Genomic DNA, 27500 nt, shown 5'->3' with positions numbered 1-27500 from the left:
AGTGAGTTAAACCTTGGCTCTAACCCATTATCAGCCAGCAGTATGCTTTCAGCGCATGTCAAAAGCAAGCCTCCCACACGGCGAGCGAGGGGTTGTTTCCTTAACCCTTTCACAGCCAAGCTCGCATTTATGCACAGGCGTGGTAGAGGACCCATGTCACTGAAAGGTGACCATTCTTTGGTCTGTTATCCATGAACCTACTGCTCATAATGTTCGGTGGTAGGATAGGTCATATTTGCTATACATCGCAGGGGGAATCCCCAGGTATTCTTAGCCACTGTCTTTTCTGTGTTTGTACCACAAGGGTATTTTGTACTCAAAATTGACTGGCGGTGAAAGGGTTAAAGGAAAGCCGCCTGAAGAGACGTTCGTGTGTGACAAGACGTCATAGTAAGTAAGCTTAGTGTAATGTGTTGTCGTTGATACAATATAATGATTTCCAGACGTCTAAAAGAGAGCCGGTAGACATCTAATGCCGGGGGCCTTTTTTTTTCTTTCTGATCTTGTCCCAAAGGCCATTTCTAGGTCGTAAAACAAAGAAAAAGAAAAAAACAACTGAAAATGATAGTGTGTTTTGACTTGAGTCACAGAAACTGAACCTTTCTTTCTTTCTTTCTTTCTTTCTTTCTATCTGTCTGTCTGTCTTTCTTTCTGTCTGTCTGTCTGTCTGTCTGTCTCTCTCTCTCTCTCTCTCTCTCTCTCTCTCTCTCTTTCTCCGTGTGTGTGTGTGTGTGTGTGTGTGTGTGTGTGTGTGTGTGTGTTAGTGTGTGTGTCTCTGACTGTGTCTGTTTTTACTCTCTCTCTCTCAGTCTCCCTCTCTCTCTCACTCTCTCTCTCTCACTATGTCCCTCTCCCTCTCTCTCTGTGTGTCTCTCTCTCTCACTCTCTCTCTTTCGTTTTTTTTTCCTTGTTTAATTTTATGTGATGTTATTTGCAATCTATTTGTTTACTTTTTCCACTTTTTCCCCATTTGAGGTATTATATTACCCACATAAATAAAATTCCTTCCTTCCTTCCTTCCTTCCTTCATTCTCTCTTTCTTTTTCTGTGACTGTCTCTTTGTCTGTGTGTGTGTGTGTGTGTGTGTGTGTGTGTGTGTGTGTGTGTGTGTGTGTGTGTGTGTGTGTGTTTCTCTCTCATTCTCACTCTTTGTCTCTCTGTGTATGTCTCTCTCTCACTCTCGCTCTCTCTCTCTCTGTTACCTCTCTCTCTGTCTCTCTGTCTGATTCTCACTTTGTGTCTCTGTCTCTCACTCTCTCTCTCTCATTGTCTGTCTGTCTGTCTCTGTCTCTCTCCCTCATTCTCACTTTGTGTCTCTGTGTGTGTGTCTCTCTTTCATTCTAACTCTATATCTCTCTATGTCTCTCTCTCTTTCTCTCTCTCTCTGTATCTCTATCTCTCTGTCTCTCTCTCCCTCTCTGTCACTCTGTCACTCTCTCTCTGATTTCCTTCCTGTATTTCTCCTTCCTCAATTTAAATCCGTTGTTTTGTTGTTGTTGTTGTTGTTTTTCCTGTCCTTTCATTCCAATTTTCTTTCATTCTTTCTTTCTTTCTTTACTTTACTTGTTCTCTATTCATTTCGTTTTGTTTTGTTTTGTTTTTTGGTAGTTGTTGTTGGGGTTTTTTTTTGTTTGTTTTGCTTTGTTTTTTGGGTTTGTTTCTGCTTTTTTTTTTTCTTTTCCTTTTTTTGGTGGTTTTTTTTTTTCGCCTTTTCTTGTTTGTCTTTCTTTCTTTTCCTCCACCCCCTCCACGTCTTTCCATTTACACTAGCGAACTTTTAGGGACTTTTTTTTTTTTTTGGTGTTGGGGGGGGGGGGGGGGGGGGGGTGAGAGAGGAGGGGTGGGGGGTGCGGGGGGGGGGAATAGTTTGGTTGAGAAAGTAGCGGTTGGGAATGGGTGAGGTGGAGGATAGGGGTGGGTGATGGGGGTGGGGTGGGGGGGGGGTGTGTGTGTAGAAATGGCTCATTGCGGGTCTTGAGGGGGCCGTCATTAAAGGGGGTGCGGAGGAGGGGGGGGCAGGGGAAAGGGGGAGGGGTGAGGGGGGGGAGCAAGCACCAGTCTCCAGACTCGCTGGCCATTTTCAGCCCAATGGCCAACCCCACCGTTCCTGTGTGTGTCTCTCTCTCTCTCTCTCTCTCTCTCTCTCTCTCTCTCTCTCTCTCTCTCTCTCTCTCTCTGTCTCTCTGTGCTGGGCTCATCATCATCATCCCTCTTGTAATCGAGACAGGACTCTTCTCTTCCTCAGGGCCTAACCAGACTCATCACGGGGGAAAAGACACAAGAAGAAAAGAAAAGAAAGAGAAGAAAGAGAAGAAAGAAAGAAAGAAAGAAATGAGGCAACCAAGAAAGGGGGATTGAAAGGTAGAAAGAACAGAAAGGAAGGAAGGAAGAAAGAAAAAAAAAACCAGTCACATAGGCCGGAAAGATGAGAAAAAGAACAAAGCAAGAAAGGGAATGGGAAGAAGGAAAGAAAAGAGAGAGAGAGAGAGAGAGAGAGAGAGAAAGAAAGAAAGAGAAAGAGAAAAAAGAGAAAGAAAGAAAGAGAGAAAGAAAGAATGAATGAATGAAAGAGAGAAAGAAAGAGAGAAAGAAAGAAAGAGATAAAGAAAGAAAGAAGGAGAGAAAGAAAGAAAGAGAGAAAGAAAAAAGAAAGAACAAGTCACATAGTATGCCGGAAAAGCTGAGGAAGAGAACAAACAAACAAAGAGGCAAAGAGAAGGAAGTTGTTTTAAGATATATATATATATATATATATATATATATATATATATATATATATATATATATATATATATATATATATCATGAATGAAACAAAACGAGAGGGAAAAAAGACGAAGGAAAGAAAGAATAGAGGAGGAAATTATAAAGAAAGAAAAGAAACACCCCACCAAAAAAACTCAACCCTCTCTCTCTCTGTCTCTGTCTCTTTCTCTCTGTCTCTCTCTTTCTCTGTGTGTGTGTCTTTCTTTGTCTCTCTCTCTTTCTCTCTCTCTGTCTCTGTCTGTCTGTCTGTCTGTCTCTCTTTCTCTGCCTCTGTCTCTCTCTGTCTCTGTTTCTCTCTCTCTCTCTCTCTCTCTCTCTGTGCTTCTCTCTCTCTCTCTCGATCTCTCGATCTCTCTCTCTCTCTCTCTCTCTCTCACATACAAAGAAACGCACGCACACGCGCGCGCTCGCACACACACAGACACAGAGAGAGAGAAAGAGAGAGAGAGAGACGCACACACACACACACACACACACACACACACACACGCACACACACACACACATACACACACACACACACACACACACACACACACACACACCAAAAAAAAACCAAAAAAACACACATAAAAACACACAGAGAAAGAGAAATACCACACCACATAATTATGCATCCCCTTACCTTCAGCACACACACACACACACACACACACACACACACACACAGAGTCTATGATTCGTGTCCTTGGCGTTGGACTGATAACGGTACAGGACCCCTAAACCAAGGCGGAGGAGAAAGAATCCTGTTTCATCCAGGAACCTACTTGCTGTACTCTAGACCGTGTGTGGTGGTGTATCTATTATAACTACAAGCCCGGGTGGGGTGGGGTGGGGTGGGGTGCGGTGGGGTAGGGGTATGGAAATTGCTCATCGCGGGTCTTGAGGGGTCCATCATTAAAGGGGGCTGGGTGGAGGGGTTGGGGAGAGGCACAGAGTAAGCCCTGGTGACGAAGTATTTGTGTTTCATCCGCTAACCTGCTTGCCGGTGGTGGTGGTGTTTCTATAATAACTATTGGCCCGTGAGGGGTGGGGTGCGGGTATGGAAATGGCTCACTGCGGGTCGGGGGGGGGGGGGGGGGGGGGGGGGTTATGGGGGAGGGAGGGTGTGGGGGAGGGGTGCAAGCCCTAGTGACGAAGGACCCTGTTTTCATCCAGTAACCTGCTTGCTGTACTCTTAAGACCGGTGGCAGTGTTTCTATTATCACTACTGGCCCGTGTGGGGTGGGGAGTGGGGTGGTAGGTATGGAAATGGCTCATTGCGGGTCGGTGGTGGATAGGGGTAGAAGGGGGGGGGGGGGGGGAGAGCAAGCCGTGGTGATGAAGATTCATGTTTCATCCAGTAACCTGCTCGCTGTACTCTAGACCGGTAGTGGTGTTTTTGTTATAACTACTGGATCGTGTGGGGTGGGGTGGGGTGGGGGTATGGAAATGGCTCATTGCGGGTTGGTGGGGTGGTGGGGGAGTAGAGGGGGGGGGGGGAGCAAGCCCTGGTGATGAAGGAGAACCCTGTTTCATCCAGGAACTTGCTTACTGTACTCTAAGACCGGTGGTGGTGTTTCTGTTATAAATATCGGCCCATGTGGGGTGGGGTGGGGGGCTGGGGTATGGAAATGGCTCATTGCGGGTCGGTGGGGGGTGGGAGAGGTAGAGGGGAGGGGGGGGGGGGCGGGAGAGAGCAAGACGTGGTCACGAAGAATCATGTTTCATCCAGTAACTTGTTTGCTGTACTGGCCCGTGTGGGGTGGGTAGTGGGGTGGTGGGTATGGAAATGGCTCATTGCGGGTCGGGGGGGGGGGGGGGGGGGGGGGGGGGGGGGGGGATGAGGGGAGGGGGGGGGGATGCCAGCTCTGGTGACAAAGAATCCTGTTTCATCCAGTGGCCTGCTTGCTGTACTCTAGACCGGCGTTGGTAGTGTTTCTATAACTACTGGCCCACCGTGTATCGATCAACCCATCTGTACCCATGCAGCGAAACGGTTAACAATCAGTCACCGTTCTCGCGATGGCTCTTCACAACAGACGTTATTTGATTTCTCTGTGTGAAATTCGGGCTGCTCTCCCCACGGAGAGCACGTCGCTACACTACAGCGTCACCCTTTTATTTTTTTTTTTTTATTTTTTTTTTGTTGTTGCCTGCCTGCAGTTTTATTTGTTTTTTCCTATTATGGTGGATTTTTCTACAGAATTTTGCTTTGTTGCCGTGGGTTCTTTTACGTGCGCTAAGTGCATGCTGCACACGGGACCTCGGTTTATCGTCTCATCCGAATGACTAGCGTCCAGACCACCACTCAAGTTCTAGTGGAGGGGGAGAAAATATCGGCGGCTGAGCCGTGATTCGAACCAGCGCGCTCAGATTCTCTCGCTTCCTAGGCGGACGCGTTACCTCTAGGCCATCACTCCGCATCAACCCATCTGTACCCAAGCAGCAAAACGGTTGACATTCAGTCACCGTTCTCGCGATGGCTGTTCACAACAGACATTAAGAATCCCTGGGGTGGGTTTGCATGAGCGAACTTTGTGGAGCTCTTAAGTTTTGCTTATCGTTAAGAATGTTCCTAACTCCACTGTAAAAAAAAAAAAAAAAAAAAAAAAAATCCATGATACACATAGGAACATATTTTACTGAGAAAGACACAGAGACAGACTCTGTGACCCTGCCAAGAGGATTGACAGACTGAAACAGAGAGACAGAGCCGAAGAGTGGGTTGTAGTGCATACACATAGAGAGAGACGGAGACAGACAGAGACAGAGAGAGGCACAGAGAGAGAGAGAGAGAGAGAGAGAGAGAGAGACTGTGTGACCCTGTCAAACAAGCTTAACAGACTGAAACAGGGGAGACAAAGAGTGGGTTGTAGTGCATACACAGAACGAACAAAGTGTTATATTCAAATAAAGGCCATAGCCCCTTACTGAAGGGGTGTGACACATGTACATTGAAATATAGGAATCATAACAGCCATACTGAATACAACAGAGAGAAACAGAGACACAGACAGAGACACAGAGAGACTGTGTGACCCTATCAGCAGGCTTGACAGACTGAAACAGAGAGACAGAGCCACAGAGTGGGTTGTAGTTCATACACAGAGAGGGACAGACAGACAGAGACAGACAGACAGAGGGACAGACACAGAGACAGAGAGAGGCACAGAGAGAGACTGTGTGACCCTGTCAAACAAGCTGGACAGACTGAAACAGAGAGACAGAGACAAAGAGTGGGTTATAGTGCATACACAGAGAGAGACAGATACAGACAGAGACACAGAGACAGGCACACAGAGAGAGAGAGAGAGAGAGAGAGAGAGAGAGAGAGGCTGTGTGACCCTCTCAACAAGCTTGACTTACATCCCATTACGAGTGTTCTGTCTCCCCAGCTGCTCCAAGTTCCTGTCCCGTTTTTCCATTACGTTTTTGTTTTCCCACTTGTCAGAGGAAACGTGGGGGGGAAAAGCATCACTATCTATAGAGATTTCGTGTCACGCGATTATGTATGTGTGTGTGTTTGTGTGTGTGTGTGTGACTGTGTGTGTGTGTGTGTGTGTGTGTGTGTGTGTCACTGTGTGTGTGTGTGACTGTGTGTGCGTGTGTGTGTGTGTCACTCTGTGTCACTGTGTGTGTGTGTGTTTTACTTTCTCTGTGTGTGTATGTATGTGTCTGTACGTAACTACGTTACTCTTTTACAGCCCGGATTGTTTCCTTTATTATTTTTTTCCTTTTTTTTTCTCACATGTGCAACCGAAGTGAGTCTAACTCTCTGTATTAGTCTTTTGTGAAGGACTGTGACTCTCAAAATAGGAGGCAAAATTGCACTGGTTCTTTGTGCTGCAGCCTTTAGGGGGGGGGTGGGAGGGGGGGGTGTCTAGCTGGCCTTTGGGAACCATCCCAACGCCGACTGTCGTAAAACCCTCTTAACCGAGAGAGTGGGGATGATTGTAACTTGGGCAAGTCGTTCTCTACTATAATCAAATTCTAGCCCAGATAGTCGGGCCAGCAGTTTACTCTCCACTGCTGTTCTGATGGTCATAGTCAAAAACGACGAGTTAATATAACTCATATATAAGTTTGTTTGTGGTGTGTGTGTGTGGGTGGGTTGGGGGGCGGGGGGGTGGGGGGGGAGGGTGAATTTTAACAAATTCATTTTGTTTGTCAACACCAAATCTGGCTCTTCCATACATTCTGATCATGTCAGCATTAAGCGTGAGCTTACCATGGTTTAATATGGTGGGTTGGCGTATTCTGGACTGAATGACAGTTGGATTCTTTGAATGTATTTTTGCTCTCTTTTTTTTCTCTCTCTCTGTCGTGTGTGTGTGTGTGTGTGTGTGTGTGTGTGTGTGTGTGTGTGTTTGATTGTTTTTTGTGGGTTTTTTTTGTTTTGTGTTGTTGTTATTTTTTTTCTAATAGTGGAGGTATTCTTTTGTTGTTGCTCATCCTCCCCTTCCTTCATTCCCCCCCTCGACACCCCCCTCCACCCCCCCACCAGTTCACTCCACCCCTACCTTATCCCCCTTCTCCTCTTTTTCTTCTTCTTCTTTCCCTTCCCACTGTCCTCTTTCCCACTGTGCACTTTCCCTTCCCACTGTGCACTTTCCCTTCCCACTGTGCTTTTTCCCACTGTGCACTTTCCCTTCCCACTGTCCTCTTTCCCACTGTGCACTTTCCCTTCCCACTGTCCTCTTTCCCACTGTGCACTTTCCCTTCCCACTGTCCTCTTTCCCACTGTGCACTTTCCCTTCCCACTGTCCTCTTTCCCACTGTGCACTTTCCCTTCCCACTGTGCTCTTTCCCTTCCCACTCTCCTCTTTCCCACTGTGCTCTTTCCCTTCCCACTCTTCCCCTTCCCACTGTGCTCTTTCCCTCCACCCTCTCCTCTTTCCCTTCCCACTCTTCCCCTTCCCACTGTGCTCTTTCCCTTCCCACTCTTCCCCTTCCCACTCTGCTCTTTCCCTTCCCACTCTTCCCCTTCCCACTGTGCTCTTTCCCTTCCCACTCTCCTCTTTCCCTTCCCACTGTGCTCTTTCCCTTCCCACTGTGCTCTTTCCCTTCCCACTGTGCTCTTTCCCTTCCCACTGTGCTCTTTCCCTTCCCACTGTGCTCTTTCCCACTGTGCTCTTTCCCACTGTGCTCTTTCCCACTGTGCTCTTTCCCTTCCCACTGTGCTCTTCCCCTTCCCACTGTGCTCTTTCCCTTCCCACTCTGCTCTTTCCCTTCCCACCCTGTTCTTTCCCTTCCCACCCTGTTCTTTCCCTTCCCACTGTGCTCTTCCCCTTCCCACTGTGCTCTTCCCCTTCCCACTGTGCTCTTTCCCTTCCCACTGTCCTCTTTCCCACTGTGCACTTTCCCTTCCCACTGTCCTCTTTCCCACTGTGCTCTTTCCCTTCCCACTGTGCTCTTTCCCACTGTGCTCTTTCCCTTCCCACTGTGCTCTTTCCCACTGTGCTCTTTCCCTTCCCACTGTGCTCTTTCCCTTCCCACTCTGCTCTTTCCCTTCTCACCCTGTTCTTTCCCTTCCCACTGTGCTCTTTCCCTTCCCACTGTGCTCTTTCCCTTCCCACTGTGCTCTTTCCCTTCCCACTCTTCCCCTTCCCACTGTGCTCTTTCCCTTCCCACTCTGCTCTTTCCCTTCCCACTCTGCTCTTTCCCTTCCCACTCTTCCCCTTCCCACTGTGCTCTTTCCCTTCCCACTCTTCCCCTTCCCACTGTGCTCTTTCCCTTCCCACTCTTCCCCTTCCCACTCTGCTCTTTCCCTTCCCACTCTTCCCCTTCCCACTCTGCTCTTCCCCTTCCCACTGTGCTCTTTCCCTTCCCACTCTGCTCTTTCCCTTCCCACTGTGTTCTTTCCCTTCCCACTGTGCTCTTTCCCTTCCCACCCTGTTCTTTCCCTTCCCACTCTTCCCCTTCCCACTGTGCTCTTTCCCTTCCCACTCTCCTCTTTCCCTTCCCACTCTTCCCCTTCCCACTCTGCTCTTTCCCTTCCCACTCTTCCCCTTCCCACTGTGCTCTTTCCCTTCCCACTCTTCCCCTTCCCACTCTGCTCTTTCCCTCCACCCTCTCCTCTTTCCCTTCCCACTGTGCTCTTTCCCTTCCCACTCTCCTCTTTCCCTTCCCACTCTCCTCTTTCCCTTCCCACTCTTCCCCTTCCCACTCTGCTCTTTCCCTTCCCACTCTCCTCTTTCCCTTCCCACTCTGCTCTATCTCTTCTTTTTACACCCTCAGGGCTGTTGTTGGTGTTGTTGTTGTTGTTGTTTTTTCATTATTGGTGACTCTCATTTCTTTCATTCCACAGGTCCACCAGTCGGCCAATCGAAGGGATCGGATTGAACTGAGGCGGCGGCCAAAGCAACAGTGGATCAGGAACTTTTTGTGCGCGACAAGGAAAAAACAAACAAACAACAACTGCCAGGGGTACACGGAAACTGAAGGAGGAGAAGAAGAAAAAAAAACAACAACAAAACTTATCAACTGCTTCTTGTCGTTTTCCTGGGTAAGGGGGAGGCCCCCCATCTGCATCAGACCTTCTCCTTCCCCTCTTCTTCTTCCAGAAACCAGCCAGTTATCGTGAGCACAGTTTCTGCTCCCCCCCCCAAAAAAAAACCCTGCGTTGTGCGATCGTTGAAACGTCTCTTGATCTTCAGGATCAGCTTGCTTGCTCTCCACCCCCACCCCCCAAAATCCCCCACCCCCACTTCTCTCCCTTTTTTCTCCCTCCATCTGCGCAAGCCCATAATATCTCCCGCCCACCCCCGAAACCCGCCCCCCCACCACCCCACCACCCCCCTGTCTCTATCATCCAAGCTGTTCTGTGAATGATTCCGCTTGCTGTGGTGATGACGATCGTGGAGAGTTGTGTGCCTGCTCTCTAAGAGCTTGGGAAATATTCTTGGAGTGGTTTATTTTATTTTATTTTCAGTCTTTATCTTTGTGTGTGTGTGTGTGTGTGTCTCTCTCTCTCTGTGTGTGTGAGGGTGATTCCGAGCTGCGAAGTGTCAAGAGAGCGACAGCTTGGGCGGATGTCGTGGATGTTCCTTCTCACAACTCGGAGTGCTTTGTGGGCAAACAGCTGAAGGTGATTTCCTCTTCTTCTTCGTCTTTTTGATCGGCGTTTGTGTGCGCGCGCGCGTGTGTGTGTGTGTGTGTGTGTGTGAAGAAAACAGTTTTTCTTCGGAAACCTCTGTACCGGCGAGAGTCTATAAATTGTCTTGCATTGCTTATACATGACGTTTGATTTGTATATTCACACACACAAAAAAAAAAAAGGAAATGGCAATGTAAAAGCGTTAATTTGGATTACCTAGTGATAATCGCTTCGTGGTTGTAATTTTTTTTTCTCTCTCCCCTAATACTTACACACGAACGCTTTGAATTAGAATAAGAACCTTACGACTAAACTTCTTCGATGACCCCAAACTGAGCATTACTGTTCGGATATCTTAAAAAAAAAAAAAAGATTAACCTTTAACCGAAACGACCAGGGGGGGAAAAAAGTTTGCATACCTTACCAAAAAGTGCATTCGGGGAAACTCTCCGACGAGTCGCTACCCCACCCCACACTCTTACGTAAGCCAGTACTGTGAAAGAGAAACCAGAGTGGTAGCAGACCCACGGTGAACTAACTAACCCTTCACGGAAAAGTGTGCCTACCTCACCGAAAGTGCTGTCGGGGGGAAAAACTCTGGAACGAGCAACGCGCTGCCCCTGACTCTTATACCAGTGCTGTGAAAGAAAAAAAAACAACCATAACAGTAGCTGAGCGAAGGTGAACTAACCCTTCACAGTATATTGTGGTAAAAAAAAAAAAAGGCGATAAGAATAATAGTAATAAAAATACAAAAAATACAGACACGGGTGTCCTAACAGTCCCCTGAAAACCATGGCCAGCTTTTTCCGGCGCCGTCGAAGCCTTCTGCTGAAGGCGGTCATCGTCATCCCCGTGCTGTGGTTCCTAGCCGTGCTGGTTCTAGGCCACGCTCCCTCCCTCAGCTTCCCAGGCGGGGGGGAAGGGGAGGAAGGAGGAGGAGGAGGGGATGGCAGCAGGCGTGGGGGCCGGGGTCTCCTCCCCCCGTTCTTCCAGAAGCACCTCCCCCAGAAGAAGGAGCCCCCGCTTCAGCCCCCGCAAGGCGGCGTGGGGGAGGAGGTTGGGGAGAAGGAGGACAAGCAGAACGGGGGTGTGGTGCAGTTCCGCAACGTGGCGGCGGAGGAGGAGGAGGAGGAGGTGAGGAGGCGGAGGAAGGAGGAGGAGGAGGAGCGGAAGAGGAAGGAGGAAGCGGAACGCAGGCGGAAGGAAGAGGCGGAGAGGAAGGCGAAGGAGAGGAAGGTGGACCCCAACGCACCTGGTGAGTAGTTAGTTGAGTGGTGGTGGTCGTGGTGGTGGCGTTTGTGTGTGTGTGTGTGTGTGTGCGGAGTAGGGATGTGTGTGTGTGTGTGGGGGGGGGGGGGGGGGGGGTTGTGAAGTCTGTGGTGTGTGTGTATGCGTGTGGTGTGCATATGTGTGTGTGTGTGCGGAGTAGGGGTGTGTGCGGGAGGTTGTGAAGAATGTGTGCGGAGGGGTGTGTGTGGGGGACTGGGGGGGTGCGTGCGTGTGTGTGTGTGCGGAGTAGGGGTGTGTGCGGGGGGTTGTGAAGAATGTGTGTGTGTGTGTGTGTGTGCGGAGTAGGGGTGTGTGCGGAGGGTTGTGAAGACTGTGTATGTGTGTGTGTGTGTGTGCTGTTTTTTGCGCAGTGAACTAATTGGTGCGTGCAGGTGTGCATATGATGTGTGTGTGTGTGTGTGTGTGCGCGTGTGTGTGCGTGTGCGTGTGTGTGTGTGTGTGTGTGTGCGTGCGGATGTGTGCAGGGCTTGGGGTTGGGGGGTTGTGAAAAATGTGTGTGTGTGTGTGTGTGTGTGTGTGTGTGTGTGTTGCTTTTTGCGCAATGTACTAATTGGTACGTGCAGGTGTTTGTGCGTATGTGTGCGCGTGCGTTAGTGTGTACGTGTGGGGGGGGGGGGAGAAGGGGTGATGCGTTTGTGTGTGTGCGTGTGTCTGCACACTGTCTGACGTAACTTTTTGCCGTTGTGTGATCTTTTCTAGAGTCACCTTCCCGAGGGAGAGGGGGGGGGGGGGTCGAGAGAGAGAGGGGGGGGGGTGGTTCGGGTGGTGGTGGGGAGGGAGAGACAAGAGACAGAGATGTGATTGTTGAACTGTATTGAATCCACCTCGTGGTCTGTCTGTGACGACAACAACATGCGGGGGAGGGGGGGGGGGGTGAGAAAGGTTAGGGGGTTTTGTTTTGACAACCTTGTTTAGTTTACGAGTTTTTTTGTTGAACGCTTGGCTTTCGGGGTCATTCTTTACTTCATCAATTATTTATTTTGAGATCATGTTGTTGTTGTTGTTGTTTTTCTCTCTCTTCTTTTCTCTTCTCTTCCCTCTGTCTGTGTCAGTGTCTGCAGCCTCTCTGTCTCTGTCTCTCTCTGACTCTCTCTCTCTCTCTCTCTCTCTCCCTCTCTCCTCCCTCTCTTTCTCTCCACCCTCTCTCTCCCTCTCTCTCTCGCACTCTCTCTCCCTCCCTCTCTCTCTCTCTCGATCTATCTATCTCTCTCTCGATCTATCTGTCTATCTCACACCAGAACCTTCCCCCCAACACCCCTCCCCGCCCTCCCTTCCCATGTGTTTGTGTAAGGGCTTGAAGCCGATGTACAATAAACCATTTGTCTTGTCTTGTCTTGTCTTGTCTCTCTCTCTCTCTGTATGTGTCTGTCTGTCTCTCCGTCTGTCTCTCTGTCCCTGTCCCTGCCTCTCTCTGCCTCTCTCTCTCTCTGTGTCTCTCTCTCTCTCTGTGTCCCCCCCTCTCTCTCTCTCTACCTCCCCTCTCTTTCTGTATGTATCTCTCTCTGTATGTCTCTCTCTGTCTCGCTGCCTCTTTCTCTCTCTCTCTCTGTGCCTCTCTGTCTCTCTTTCTGTTTGTATGTCTCTCTCTGTCTTTCTGCCCCCCCCCCCTCTCTCTCTCTCTCTCCCTCCCCCTGTCCTCTCTCTCTCTCATTCTCCCAACCACGAACCCACCCAACCCTCTTACCTCTCGCTCTCTCTTGAATGACATGGGCCGGAAGAACGGATAGATCTATGATTTGGTGATTTTGTTCGTTTTTTTTTTTTTTTGTTGTTGTTGTTTTTTTTGTTTGTTTGAAGCGTATGTATTTTTCGGGTCTTTAGTTTTTAATTATTATTTGTTTATATTTCCAATTTTCTCTCTCCTTCCTTCCTTCCTTCCGTCCTGCCCTCCATCTTATCCTCTCTCTCTCTCTCTCTCTCTCTCTCTCTCTCTCTCTCTCTCTTTCGTACCTACCTCAGCTCATTCTAGAAACAAAAACAAAAAAACAAAAAAAATCTTCAGAGAGACTTGGGGAAGGAAAAAACAACAACTGCCATTGTTGCTTGACATTTCCCCCACCCCATAGACATGTGTTCCACAGAGCCCTCAACCGGCCTGGCCAGGTTCCTTGAACGAAGTGCAGTCCTTTGTACATAGACGAGAGATGGAGAGAGAGAGAGGGGAGGTGGGGGGGGGGCTGTGTGTGGGGAGGGAGAAGGGGAGCAGAAAGAAACAGAGAGAGAGGGAGTGAGAGAGAGAGAGAGAGAAGGGGAGGGGTGTGGGGGGCAGAAAGAGGGGGAAAGTACGTAGAGAGAGGGAGAGAAAGAGAGAACGAACGAACGAAAATGTTTTGATTAATGAACTTTGGCCATGGACCACAATTCAAAACTAGGGGACTTGGGGGTGGGGTGTATGTGTGTGTGTGTGTGTGTGTGTGGAGGGGGGGGGGGCATGGGAAGGGGTATTATGATACTTGAATAGCATCACACACAGTATCATACTGTTTATGGATCGTGACATTTTACTTAATTCTGTGTGAGAAAGAGAGAGAAAATGAGTTTGGTTTTGTTGTATAAACGAAAGAACGGGCGCAAAAGCCGAATAGTTAAAGCGTTGGACTTTCAATCCGAGGGTCCCGGGTTCGAATCTAGGTGGCGGCGCATGGTGGGTAAAGAGTGGAGATTTTTCCCGATCTCCAAGGTCAACATAATTATGTGCAGACCTGCTTAGTGCCTGAACCCCCTTCGTGTGTATACTTACACAGAAGATCAAATACGCACGTTAAAGATCCTGTTAATCCATGTCAGCGTTCGGTGGGTTATGGAAACAAGAATATACCCAGCATGCACACCCCCGAAAGCGGAGTATGGCTGCCTTCATGGCGGGGTAAAAACGGTCATGCACGTAAAAGCCCACTCGTGTACATACGAGTGAACGTGGGAGTTGCAGCCCACGAACGACGAAGAATAAAGAAGAAGTATAAAGGAAAGAAAAGAAAAAAAAAACCCTGTTATTGCTGTGGTGTATAATTACCACCCCCACTTTTGATAATTTGCTTATTCATTGTCTTTCTAAAACTGATCTTTTTTTTTCTTCTTTTCTTTTTTCTTTAGATTTGCCGACAATGATGAACATTGTATCATCATCAAATCCTGCATTGTTTTTTTCGGTGTCTCTTTAAAAGTGTGGTGGTTTTAGCTTTCCAAATCAGTCTAAAAATATATAGTGAGAGGAGTTTTTGGCCTTGTATAATTTTCAGTTACTTCAGTTAGACAGATTAGCGTGAGGTGGCTGGTATTGGTTGTCAGAAAAGAGGATTGTCAGGAATGGATGTCTGTTTATGTGTGAAGGGGGCGGGGGGGGGGCGAGGTGGGTGAGCTGTGTGTGTGTGTGGGAGGGGGGGCGAGGGGGGAGGGGGTAGGGGTGGGGGAGTTATTGTGTTTGTGACCTGTTTCAGGTTTCTATTCCTAGTTGAAGTTTTCCTCCATCCGAGACTCCTCCTTAATGTTTTTTGTCATCATCATTATCATGACGGGCGCAATTGCCGAATGGTTAAAGCGTTGGACTTTCGATCTGAGAGTCCCGGGTTCGAATCTCGGTAACGGCGCCTGGTGGGTAAAGGGTGGAGATTTTTCCCATCCCCCAGGTCAACAATTATTTGCAGACCTGCTTAGTGTCTGAACCCCCTTCGTGTGTACACGGCAAGCAGAAGATACAAAAACTGCACGTTAAAGATCCTGTACTCCATGTCAGCGTTCGGTGGGTTATGAAAACAACGAACATACCCAGCATGCACACCCCCGAAAGCGGAGTATGCCTGCCAACATGGCGGGGTAAGAACGGTCATACGCGTAAAAAGCCCACTCGTGTACATACGAGTGAACGTGGGAATTGCAGCAGGGTCTTCTACTGGTGCTGCCCTAAAGAAAAGCAAATAAAAAATAAAAAATAAAAAAAAATAAAAAATACCGAAAAGAGCTGAACAACGGAAGGAACTTTAGGCAAAAAGCAGAGACGTAACACCAGCCGTGGCTTAGGCTGCTGCGCAGTACGTTCCAGAGGATGCCAGTGGTGCCCTAACTCCAAATTATGTCTTTGGCAGCTCTGCCCCACACCACCACTACACTTCCTGTTCCTAGGCGTTTCCTGACTTCATGTCGGAATGTGCTACAACCGGTTACTGACCTGTAATAAATTGGCTGCACATGCGTGTGTGCCTGTGTTCGTGCGTGCGTGTTTGGTCTGTGTGTGTCTGTGCGTGTGTCCGTATGTGTGTGTAGTTGTGTGTGTGTGTTTGTGTGTGTTTGTGTATGCGTGTATGTGTGTCCGTGTGTGTGTGTCCGTGTGGTTATGAGTGTGTGTGTGTGCGTGTGTGTGTGTCCGTGTGTGTGTGTCCGTGTGGTTATGAGTGTGTGTGTGTGTGTTGTCGTTGTTGTTGTTTGTGGGGGTTTTTTGTTTGTTTTTTGGGGTTTTTTTTTGTTATTAGTTTTTTTGGTTTTTTTTCTTGTTTTTTTCTTTGTGTGTGAGTGTGTGTCGTGTGTGTGTGTCCGTGTGTGTGTGTGTGTGTGTCCGTGTGTCAGTGCACGTTCGCCGCAGAGGAAGGGAGGGATAAGAGGTTACTGACCCTTGGAAATGGCTTCAGGGCCATTTTCTTCTGTATCATGCTCTTCATTCCTTTCTTTCTTTCTTTCTTTCCTCTCTTCCTTCCTACCATCCATTCTTTCTTTATTTCTTTATTTCTTCTTTCTGTCTTCTTTTTCCTCTTTTTCTTTTTTTTTTTTTTTTTTTTTCTCTTACTTTCTTTCTATTTTCATTTTCCTGTTTTTCCACTTTCTTTCTTTCTTTCTTTCTTTCATCGTTTTCTCTATTGCTGTCATTTTTTTTTCTTTCTGTTTTTCTTTCCCTCGTTTTTTCACTTTCTTTTTTCCCTTTCTTTCTTTCTTTCTTTCTCATTGTCATTCAGTATTTTTTGTCGTTGTTGTTGTTATTGTTTATCTCTGAGCAGTGTATTCTAACTCTTGATCAAACTAATTAATGCAGTTAATCTTTCTTCTTCTTCTTTGTTCGTGGGCTGCAACTCCCACGTTCACTCGTATACATGTACACGAGTGGGCTTTTACGTGTATTCATGACCGTTTTTACCCCCCGCCGTGTAGGCAGCCATACTGCGTTTTCCGGGGTAATTTATCTTTCGATCGCGGGACACCGGAGTCCATAACTAATGAACGCTGTCGATTTTTCCCAGGCTTGCACGTCGAGGCCAATTACTTAGAAGCAAACGATCGATGGTTCGATCTTGATACTTAGTATCCATGCCGTATAAACTGACGAATGCGGTTGACCTCGAAACACTGAGTCTACTGATTAGCTAACTAACGAACGCTTTCGATCTGTTTCGATCCAGCAAGGTTGTTCAGGGTCCGTCCTGTGTCATTTGGCCAAACCAGCGACCTCTCCCCCGTGATGCCGTCTCGATCCCTAGCTGTGATGGAGAAAGTGTAATCAAATGGTGATGAGGGAATGCCTCTGGGGAGACTGGTTCTGCTTGCTCAGCAGTGGTGTGCGCCAGACTTTTTGTCTTCAGCCTGGACCTCCAGTGAAGAAACACTCACTAATTTAAAAATAGGTGGATAGCGCATGCCTTCTTTGAGCCCCTTTGCTGAACTGAAGCCAGCGGAAGTGTTCAATCAGCCATTTTGCTACTCGTGTTAGTAAAGCACGAAGCGGTTAACTTCATAATAATAATTATGTAGCGGAGCGCTCAGCTGGCTACGATGACTGCTTCACGACAAGCTTTCACTTGCTCGCGGCGTTAGTTAAGTTGACATTCCTGTGTGTGCCTCCACAGCAAGTTTGCGCCACCTGTCACTGCACTGTTTTCCTGTAATAACTTTGGTAAATAAACATTTAATAATAATAATAATAATGGATACTTATATAGCACATTATCCAGAAATCTGCTCTAGGTGCCTTACAAAAACGCTTTTGTTAACATAAATCATTATATATATGTTACATACACACACCAAAATGTGACTACACACACACACACACACACACACACACACACACACACACACACGCACGCACATACACACACACCAAAATGTGACTACACACACACACACACACACACACACACACACACACACACACACACACACACACACACACACACACACACACACACACACACACACACACACTGCGTACATACATTTTAACAAAATTGGCAGATATCAATCAATACACAACATTTGGCATGTCGTGGGGGCGAGCATAAGACGATTTCAGTTTCAGTTTCACGATTTCAACGAAGATACAAGGTTACAGTTCAGAAACTACCGCCAGGTAGCAGACGAAACGGACTGACAGCCAGATACGAGTGTCAGTATGGCGTCCAGTTGGCTTCAGCTTTCCTGGCCAATAAGCTATCCATCTATTTTTAGAACAGTGAGAAACACTGGGTTCATGTCTGAAGGAAACGTCGATAGACCAAAACTTGGATTTTTTTACGCATGTGTGTGTGTGTGTGTGTGTGTGTGTGTGTGTGTGTGTGTGTTGCTTTCGTGGTTCTCCCTAATTGTCTGACCAACATATTCGTGTTGTATTTATTCTTCGACTGCTCCATAACAGTCTGCAACCAGTCCGTTTAAACTTGTCGTTGTCTGTCTCTGTCTCCCTCCGCTCCCCCTCCCTCTCTCTCTCTGTCTCTCTCTCTCTCTCACACACACACACACACACACTGACTCTCCCTCCCTCTCTCTCTCTCTCAATCTCTCACTCATTCTCCCTCCCTCTCTCTCTCGCTCTCTCTCTTACACACACACACACACACACACACACACACACACACACACACACACACACACACACACACACACACACACTCATTATCCGTCTGTCTGTCTGTCGGTCATTCTCTCCCTCTCTCCTCTCTTCCCGTCTTCCTTTTCTCGCCTCTCTCTCCCTCCTTCTCTTCCATCGTCTCCCCTTTCCGTTCGCATCCATCAGCTCACGATCCATCTCGTCGTTGGATCGATCTTTTTGCTCCTGCAACGAAGAATCAAGTTAATAACTGGGAACACATCTGATTCAGGAACGCTTGAATCTCTCTAATACCTAACTTATGAACATAATCGACCGGCAAAATTGAAAGCCTCTCGGATGAAACTAGTCATTTTTAATCTACCTTCCACAGTAGATTCAGTCCTGTTATTGGCTCAGAGTTGCTCTAACAAATGTAATCCTTCTTTCAGAATTGGAATATCGAGTTGAAGGTATTTTCTTGCTGTAACAAATCTGATCCTTATTTCATCTTTCAGAGTTTTAGTTAGGTAGTTACTAACGGAAACGGAAAGTATTGTTCGATTCCTGGAGCCGACAAGCCCCCTTTTATATATACGCTGTACATGTAAATTGACCCGCATCGATCTTGCAACCACAAATGCAGGAGAGGATGGGGAGGGGGTTGGGTGGGGTGCACGGGTGTGGGTTCTTTGACTCCTAAATCACTGTAGGAAGCGGCACATGCAAGCTGGTTTTGATTGTACGGCCTTGTGCTGTGTGCTGTGTGCTGTGTTGCGAGGCTGTTGCAGACATCACCCTTGTAAACCTTCTTCACTGGGCTGGGGGAAACTCGGTCAATTATCTTGTTTTGTAACTCGTCCGTTTCTGCTGGACGAGGTCACTGCTGTGTCTGTTCCTTTTTTTTTTGTTTTGTTTTGTTTTCTCCGTCTGGGTTATTTGGGAATCCCCCGTCTCCGACTTCCTAATTAAGAAGGCGATTCATCTTTTGATCTTCAGACACGAATGTACAGTCATCAGGCAAACCACCAAGTACAATCGGTTTTTTGTTTTGTTTTGTTTTGGCTTTTGGTTTTAATCCAGTTGTACTTTTAACAAATACAGTTGATCTTGGAAGATCGAAATCCTGCCATATAAACGAACGCCAAGTCGTTGATGTTTCGACCGTGAAACACTGAGAGTTTACTGATAAGCTAATAAGTAAAGAACGTTTTCGATCTGTTTCGATCCAGCAAGATGGTTCAGGGTCCGTCTTGTGTCATTTGACCAAACCAGCGACCTCTCCCCTGTGATGCCGTCTGTGACCCCTAGCTGTGATGGAGACAGTGTAATCATCAGTTGATGAGGGGAGGCCTCTGATGTAGGGAGAAAGTGTCATCATCAGGTGATGAGGGGAGGTCTCTGATGAGGGAGAAAGTGTCATCATCAGGTGATGAGGGGAGGGGAGGCCTCTGATGAGGGAGAAAGTGTCATCATCAGGTGATGAGGGGAGGTCTCTGATGAGGGAGAAAGTGTCATCATCAGGTGATGAGGGGAGGGGAGGACCTTTGATGAGGGCAGAAAGTGTCATCATCAGGTGATGAGGGGAGGGGAGGCCTCTGATGAGGGAGAAAGTGTCATCATCAGGTGATGAGGGGAGGGGAGGCCTCTGATGAGGGAGAAAGTGTCATCATCAGGTGATGAGGGGAGGGGAGGCCTCTGATGAGGGAGAAAGTGTCATCATCAGGTGATGAGGGGAGGGGAGGCCTCTGATGAGGGAGACAGTGTCATCATCAGGTGATGAGGGGGGAGGACCTTTGATGAGGGCAGAAAGTGTCATCATCAGGTGATGAGGGGAGGGGAGGCCTCTGATGAGGGAGAAAGTGTCATCATCAGGTGATGAGGGGAGGTCTCTGATGAGGGAGAAAGTGTCATCATCAGGTGATGAGGGGAGGGGAGGCCTCTGATGAGGGAGAAAGTGTCATCATCAGGTGATGAGGGGAGGGGAGGCCTCTGATGAGGGAGAAAGTGTCATCATCAGGTGATGAGGGGAGGGGAGGCCTCTGATGAGGGAGAAAGTGTCATCATCAGGTGATGAGGGGGGAGGACCTCTGATGAGGGCAGAAAGTGTCATCATCAGGTGATGAGGGGGGAGGACCTCTGATGAGGGAGAAAGTGTCATCATCAGGTGATGAGGGAAGGCCGCTGATGAGGGAGACAGTGTAATCATCAACCTCTGATGAGGGGAGGCTCTGATGAGGGAGACAGTGTAATATATTTTTCCACTTAAATTTGATTATTTCTTTGTTCCATTTTTCACAGCAGTTTGGTTGGTTGTTATCTGCAATAAGAGTGTCATAATAAAGTGTTGACCCTTTCCCTACACTCTGGATTATGTTTAGAGCTTTTTTTGTATTTTATTTGACTCATTGCTATTCAGATCAATACTATCTTTACGAATGAACATTTTGACTGCTTGTACCCAGTCTGAGAATTCTATAAAAAAAATTAAAAAAGAGTTTGTTTTGATGTTAAATCTACTCTTGAAATCTTCATAGGAAATGAATGCTCCGGTTTCACTGACTAAATCTGCAATGCGATATACACCTTTGTTCATCCCTTCCTTGTAGTATATTATTATTCTATCAAGCGAGGGTATTTCTTCCCCTGCTAACTCTCTCGCGGTATACTCTCACACGCTTTTGTCTTTGTGTTTTTCTATAGATGAACACTGTTTTTTTGTTGTTGTTGTAGTTGTTGTAGTTTTTTTTAATCTTTCAAAATGTGTGTCCGTATGCCTGGGTTTTGTTAATGGCTCTAGTGTGAGTTGAGTAGTGTGTGTGTGTGTGCATTTCTCATTTATTCTGTTTGTTAATGCTCTAGTGTGAGTTGAATATTTAATGTGTGTGCGCATCTCTCATTTACTCATTCTAGGTTTTGTTAATGCTCTAGTGTGAGTTGAGTAGTGTGTGTGCGCATTCTCTTATTTACTCATTCTAGGTTTTTGTTAATGCTCTAGTGTAAGTTGAATATTAATATGTGTGCGCATCTCTCATTTACTCTTTTCTTCCTCTATTTACGCTTTCCCCCCTTATGGAAAATAGCTTTCAAGCTTTCAAACAATTAGACGCACATCAAACATTCCTCAAATCGCCTTCGCCTTCATTGTAACATAACAAACTTCTGATGCCAAGCTTCTTTTCAGTGACACTGTGGGTTCTACCTACCTGGGAGAAATGGTCTGTGTTTTGTTGGGTTTTTGTCCCTGCCTCACCGACCTACTCATTCCCACGGACGCACACACACGCACGCACTGGCACACACACACAGGCAAACACATACGCGCGCGCGCTTACGCATGCACGTGCGCGCGCGCGCGCGCGCGCACACACACACACACACACACACACACACACACACACACACACAGAGAAAGGGAAGGGGGGGACATAAAACAGAAACGGTGCTCTCTCTCTCTCTCTCTCTCCCTCTCTCCCTCCCTCCCTCCACCCCTCTGTCTCTCTCTCTCTCCCTTCCTCTCTCTCTCCCCTCTCTCTCCCCCCCTCTCTCTCTCTCCCTCCCCCCTCCACCTCTCTGTCTCTCTCTGTCTCTCTCTCTCCCCTCTCTCTCTCTCTCCCCCTCCCTCTCTCCCTGTCTCTCTCCCCCGTCTCTCTCTCCCTCCCTCCTTCCATCCCTCTCTCCCTCCCCCCTCTCTCTCTCCCTCCCTTTCTCCCCTCTCTCTCTCCCTCTCTCTCTCTCTCGATACTATATTGTTGTACACTGTTTACCCCATTCATGAGGGGCAATGGCCTTATATGAATAAACCATCCATCCATCCTTCCATCCATCCATCCATCCATCCATCTCTCTCTCTCTCCCTCCCTTTCTCTCTGTCTCTCTTTATCTGTCTCTCCCTCCCTTCCTCCCTCTCTCTCTCTCCCTCCCCTCTCCCTCTCTCTCTCTCCCTCTCTCTCTCTCTCTGTCTTCCTCTCGTTACACTGCCAGATCAAAGGAAAATATCGGATATTTCAAAACGAAAATAATGTTCTCGTCTTTCTTTGAATTCCATAGAGGTCTTGGTGTTCATCCGGAAAGTGCTATCTCTTGTTACATCTGAACTCTCTCTCGCTCGCTCTCTGTGTCTCTCGCTCTCTCTCTTTCTCTCTCTGTCTCTCTCTTTCTCTCTGTCTCTGTTTCTCTCTCTCTCTCTTTCTCTCCCTCTCTTTCCCTATCCCCCTCTCTCTCTTTCTTTCTCTCTCCTCTCTCTCCCCCTCTCTCTTTCTCCTTCCCTACCCCCTCTCTCTCTTTCGCTATCCCTCTCGCTCTCACTCTCTTTCTGTCTCTCACTCTCTCTCTCTCTTTCCCTCTCGCTCTCTGTCTCTTTCTCTCTGTTTCTTTCTCTCTCTCTCTGTCTGTCTCAGTCTCCCTCTCTCTGTCTCTGTCTGTCTGCCTCTCTCTCTTTTCTCTTCTCTCTCTCTCTCCCTCTTTCCCTACTCCCTCTCTCTGTTTCTCTCTTCTCTCTCTATGTCTCTCTTCCTCTATTCTTTCTCTCCCTCTCCTTCCCCCCCTCTCTCTCTCTTTCGCTCTCTCTCTTTCTCTTTGTCTCTCTTTCTCTCTGTCTCTCTCTTTCTCTGTGTGTCTCTCTCTCCCTCTCTCTGTCTCTCTCTTCTCTCTCTCTCCCTCTTTCCCTACCCTCTATCTCTTTCTCTCTCTCTCTCCCTTTCTCTTTCTCTCTCTCCTTCCCTCCCACTCTCTTTCTTTCGCTCTCTCGCTGTCACTCTCTCCCTACCTCCCTCCTTCCCTCCCACCATCTCTTTCTCTCTCTCTCTCCGTCTCCCTCTCTCTGTCTCTGACTCTCTCTCTCTCTCTTTCCCTCCCTCCCCCTCCTCTCCCCCCTCTCTCTGACTGTCTGTCTGTCTCTCTCTCCAATTGTCTCCCATCCCCTTCGCAACATGTCCAAGATCCATTTTGTCATTTGATCGATGAGTCGTTCTTGGAGCAAAGGAATCAAGGTATCAGCTAGGGATGCAGTAGAATCTGGAACGTTGAAATCTTTTTTCTTTTCTTTTTTTCTTTTTTTTATGCCTTACTAATAAATTCATGCTATCGATCGTGAAACAGTAAAGTCTCTTTGTCAGTTGACTGATGAAACCAATAAGTCTTTCTAGCTTGGAGAACATTGGACACATTTGTTATTGGCTAAAGGCTGTTTTAACAGATATGTACTCGTCATTCAAAAAAAAAAAAAAAAAAAAAAAGGTATGTTGTGTCGAAGTTAAAAAGTTTCGTGTTTTTATGTTGTTGTTGTTGTTGTGTTTTGTTGTGTGCTTTTTTTTTTTTTTTAAATCAGAATCAATAATATATATATATATATATATATATATATATGTATATATATATATATATATCGTTTATTTTATTTTATTATTTTAATTCAGAAATCTGTAAGTCTTGTTTATGGCTGACAGAACGAATGGATTGACCTAATGTGTATCGGAGCTTTGAGTTTAAATGTTGAGCAACGGACCCTATGTTACGCCTGTTGAATGTAACGGGAAAGGGTGTGGGGGGAGGTTGTTTGTTTGTGGGACTGTAATTATTGATTGGAGAAAACGCCACCTAGAGGATGGATTTGTTACCACAGTGGTGTGAGAGAGAGAGAGAGAGAGAGAGAGAGAGAGAGAGGGAGGGAGTCTCAAAGTGCTCACATGTAAACTTTCCATGGTGAGAAATGTATACTACGATAGTTCAGTCTTTTTGTGAAGGACAAATGACTCTCAAAACTAGGAGGCAAGATTGCACTGGCTCTTATAGTGTGCTGCTGCCTTGAGGGACTAGTTGACCTTTTGAGGAACCATCCCCAGCGCCCGACTGTCCTAAAACCTTTGGCCGAGAGAGTGGGGATATGTAACGTGGGCACGACACTCTCCACTGCAGTCAAATTCTGACCCAGATAGTGGGGTCATGTACATGTGTGAGTATGCACAAGTTTTTTTTTTTATATATATATATTGATATGCACTTGTATCCTAATTTCTACTGTATCTGTGTTTGTGTATGATTTTCGATTTCTGTTCGTATCTTGTGCACTATCCCCCCACCCCTTCCCCCCACCCCCCCCCCCACACACACACACCCCGACACCCCCACCCCACCCCCGCGGGAGGGAGGGAGAGAGGGTGGGGGGGGAGGGAAAGAGTGAGAGAGAGAGAGGGGGTGGGGGGAGGGAAAGAGTGAGAGAGAGAGAGGGGGTGGGGGGAGGGAAAGAGTGAGAGAGAGAGAGGGGGTGGGGGGGAGGGAAAGAGTGAGAGAGAGAGAGAGAGGGTGGGGGAGAAAGCGGGAGAGAGAAGGGGGCAGAAAGAGGGGGGGAGGGAGAGAGAGAGGGGGGTACAGGGAAAGAGGGAGAGAAAGACGGGGGAGGGAAAGAGGGAGAGAGAGAGGGGGGTGGGAAGAAAGAGGGAGAGAGAGAGGGGGGTGGGGAGAAAGAGGGAGAGAGAGAGGGGGGTGAGGGAAAGAGAGACAGAGAGAGAGAACGCATAATGCACGTTCACACGCAGACACAGTCACAGTCACAATCAGCCGCGTAATTTCTTCGTACTTATATAATCATTATCGCGTCAACGAAGAACGTTACAGTCTATAGTTACCTAATTTTCACGCGTGTTTCCGGATTTTATTATGTTCGCATGACATGAACTTGGATATTATCTTTCTTTTCTTTTCTTTTTTTTCCTTCCCTTTAACTCACTCAGTACGGCCAGTCCTCTCTTCTCCTCTACACAGACCCCTCCGATGTCCAGTGGGTGTCTGAATGACCCAGCCTTTAGCTTCCGTCGTCAGAATTGTGGTATTCTTTGTCAACATTCACCTCTTCAGTATAAGAGCCTTCCGCTTGCAATATTTTGATGATGGTAATTGGGGTGAAACGCTGTTAACGTCGTCTCTTTCGCCGTACGTATGGAGAGAGTTAAACCCCACTCCCTCCCTCCCTCCTCCCTCTCTCCTCCCTCTTTCCCTCCCTCCCTCTCTCTCTCTCTCTCTCTCACACACACACACACACACACGAACACACACACACACACTCTCTCTCTCTCTCTCTCTCTTTCATCCCATGCCACATGGACTTTTAAAGCTAATGACAAAGTACCAAAGTGTTGCTTATCCCTTTTGCTTCCTTTTTGTTCTGATTTGTACATACTACGTCACTAGAGCTTCACAGCTAATGACATTAAACATTTCAGTGTTCTCTCTCTCTCTCTCTCTCTCTCTCTCTCTCTCTCTCTCTCTCTCTCTCTCTCTCTCTCTCTCTCTCTCTCTCTCGCTCTTTGTCCATGTGCTCTCTCTCTCTCTCTCCCTCTTTCTCCCCTCTCTCCCTCCCTGTCTCTCTCTCTATCTCCCCTCTCTCCCTCCTTGTCTCTCTCTCTCCTCTCTCACTCCTCTCCCCCCCCCCCCCCTCTCCCTCCACTCTCTCTTTCTCTCTCTCTCTCTCTCTCTCTCTGCATGTACTCTTTCCATGTGCTCTCTCTCTCTCTCTCTCTCTCTCTCTGTCTCTCCCCCCTCTGTCTCTCCTCTTCCTCCCTACATCTCTCTCTAACCTCCCTCTCTCTCTCTCTCTCTCCCTCTCTCTCTCTCTTCCCACCCAACATCCACTCCAATCCCATTTTTCCACCAATCCCCCTGCTGTTTCTCAGTTGGATCTTTTGATCTTGCAACGCCGATGTCTGTCTGCTGAGATCGCGTCTGGATGTCAGGAGCACTGTTCTTCAAGGTGAACGGCCTTGTTTGCGAACGGTTCCAAACAGGGAGATTTCAGACAGATAGACCGAAAGAAAAGTAAGTGAAGCGCAATTCTTGACGACGTGACGGTCGGTTGTTGCGTCTCTGATCAGTCTGTGCTTGCCCATCCCGTTGTGCTGTGTGTGTGTTGTGTTGTGTTGTGTTGTGTGTGTGTGTTGTGTTGTGTGTGTGTGTGTGTGTGTGTTGTGTTTTGTGTGTGTGTGTGTGTGTGTGTGTGTGTGTGTGTTGTGTGTGTGTGTGTTGTGTTTTGTGTGTGTGTGTGTGTGTGTGTGTGTGTGTGTGTGGCTCTCTGTCTCTCTGTCTCTTTCTCTCTCTCTCGCTCTCTTTCTTTCTCTCTCTCCCTCCCTCTTTCTCTCTTTCTCCTCTCCCTCCCTCCTCTCTCTCCCCCCTTTCTCTCTCCTCCTCTCTCTCCCTCTCTCTCCCTATCTCCTCTCTCTCCCTCTCTCTCCCTCTCCTCTCCTTTCCTCTCTCCTCTCTCTCTCCTTTCTCTCTCTCTCTCTGCATGTGCTCCCCCCCCCCCGCCGACATCCACTCCATTCCCTTTTTTCCACTGACTCCAAGATCCCTGCAGTTTCTCAGTTGGATCTTTTGATCTTGCAACGCTGATCTCTGTCTGCTGTGATCGCGTCTCCATGTCAGGAGCACTGTAACTCGAGCCTGTTCTTCAAGGTGAACGGCCTTGTTTACGAACGGTTCCAGACAGGGAGATTTCAGACAGACAGAAAGAAAAGTAAGTAAATCTCGCTATACTGTATCACCAGAGCTTTACAGCTAATGACATTAAACATTTCTCTCTCTCTCTCTCTCTCTCTCTCTCTCTCTCTCTCTCTCTCTCAGTCCTTGACGTTGCCTCTCTGATCAGTCTGTGCTCACCCATCCCGTGTGTGTGTGTGTGTGGTGTGTTGTATGTGCGTGTGTGTGTGTTTGTGTTGTGTTGTGTGTGTGTGTGTGTGTGTGTGGTTGTGCGTGTGTGTGTGTTTGTGTTGTGTTGTGTGTGTTGGTTGTGTGCGTTGTGTGTGTGTGTGGTGTGTGTGGTGTGTGTATGTGTGTGTGTGGTGCGTGTGTGTGTTGTGATGTGTGTGTGTGTGTGTGTGTGTGTGTGTGTGTGTGAGTGTGTGTGTTGCGTGTGTGTGTGTGTGTATTTGTCTCTCCCTCCTCTGTCACCCTCCCCTCTCTCTCTCTCTCATCGACCTCCCTCTCTTTCTCCTCTCTCTCCCTCCTCTCGCTCCCCCCTTTCTCTCTCCCTCCTCTCTCTCCCTCTCTCCCTCTCTCTGCATGCGCTCTCTCTCCCTCCTATCTCTCCCTCTCTCCCTCTCTCTGCATGCGCTGTCTCTCCCTCTCTCTCCCTCCCTCTCTCTCTATCCTCCCCCTCCCTCTCTTCTTTCTCTCGCTCTCTCTCTGTGCATGTGCTCTTTCTCTTTCTCTCTCTCTCTCTCTCTCTCTCTCTCTCTCTCTCTCTCTCTCTCTCTCTCTCTCTCTCTCTCTCTCTCTCTCTCTGTGTGTCCTTGACGTGATGGTCGGTTGTTGCCTCTCTGATCAGTCTGTGCTCACCCATCCTGTTGTGCTGTGTGTGTGTGTGTGTGTGTGTTGTGTTGTGTTGTGTGTGTGTGTGTGTGTGTGTGTGTGTGTGTTGTGTTGTGTTGTGTGTGTGTGTGTGTGTGTGTGTGTATGTGTGTGGTTGTGCGTGTGTGTGTGTGTTTGTGTTGTGTTGTGTGTGTGTGTGTGTTGGTTGTGTGCGTTGTGTGTGTGTGTGTGTTGGTTGTGTGTGTTATGTGTGGTGTGTGTATGTGTGTGTGTGGT

General features: G+C 47.8%; 1 protein-coding gene across 6 annotated transcripts in view; it reads left to right on the top strand.

Annotated features, from left to right (window-relative positions):
- The window catches only part of LOC143299178 (polypeptide N-acetylgalactosaminyltransferase 5-like), a 197503-nt gene that overhangs the window by 92154 nt on the left and 77849 nt on the right, over window positions 1-27500 (top strand). For 5 of the 6 annotated variants that reach the window (XM_076612361.1, XM_076612354.1, XM_076612369.1 and 2 more), the window contains one exon: window positions 9056-11102. In XM_076612361.1, the coding sequence (XP_076468476.1) occupies window positions 10640-11102 (463 nt within the window). In that variant the 5' untranslated portion in view covers window positions 9056-10639. The remainder of the gene's footprint in view (window positions 1-9055; window positions 11103-27500) is intronic. The other variant, XM_076612345.1, reaches the window with a different exon arrangement.

The sequence above is a fragment of the Babylonia areolata genome, chromosome 2 (genome assembly GCF_041734735.1).
Source record: "Babylonia areolata isolate BAREFJ2019XMU chromosome 2, ASM4173473v1, whole genome shotgun sequence".
NCBI classification, from domain to species: Eukaryota; Metazoa; Mollusca; class Gastropoda; order Neogastropoda; family Buccinidae; genus Babylonia; species Babylonia areolata.
This window is presented reverse-complemented; position numbering and strand designations above follow the sequence as displayed.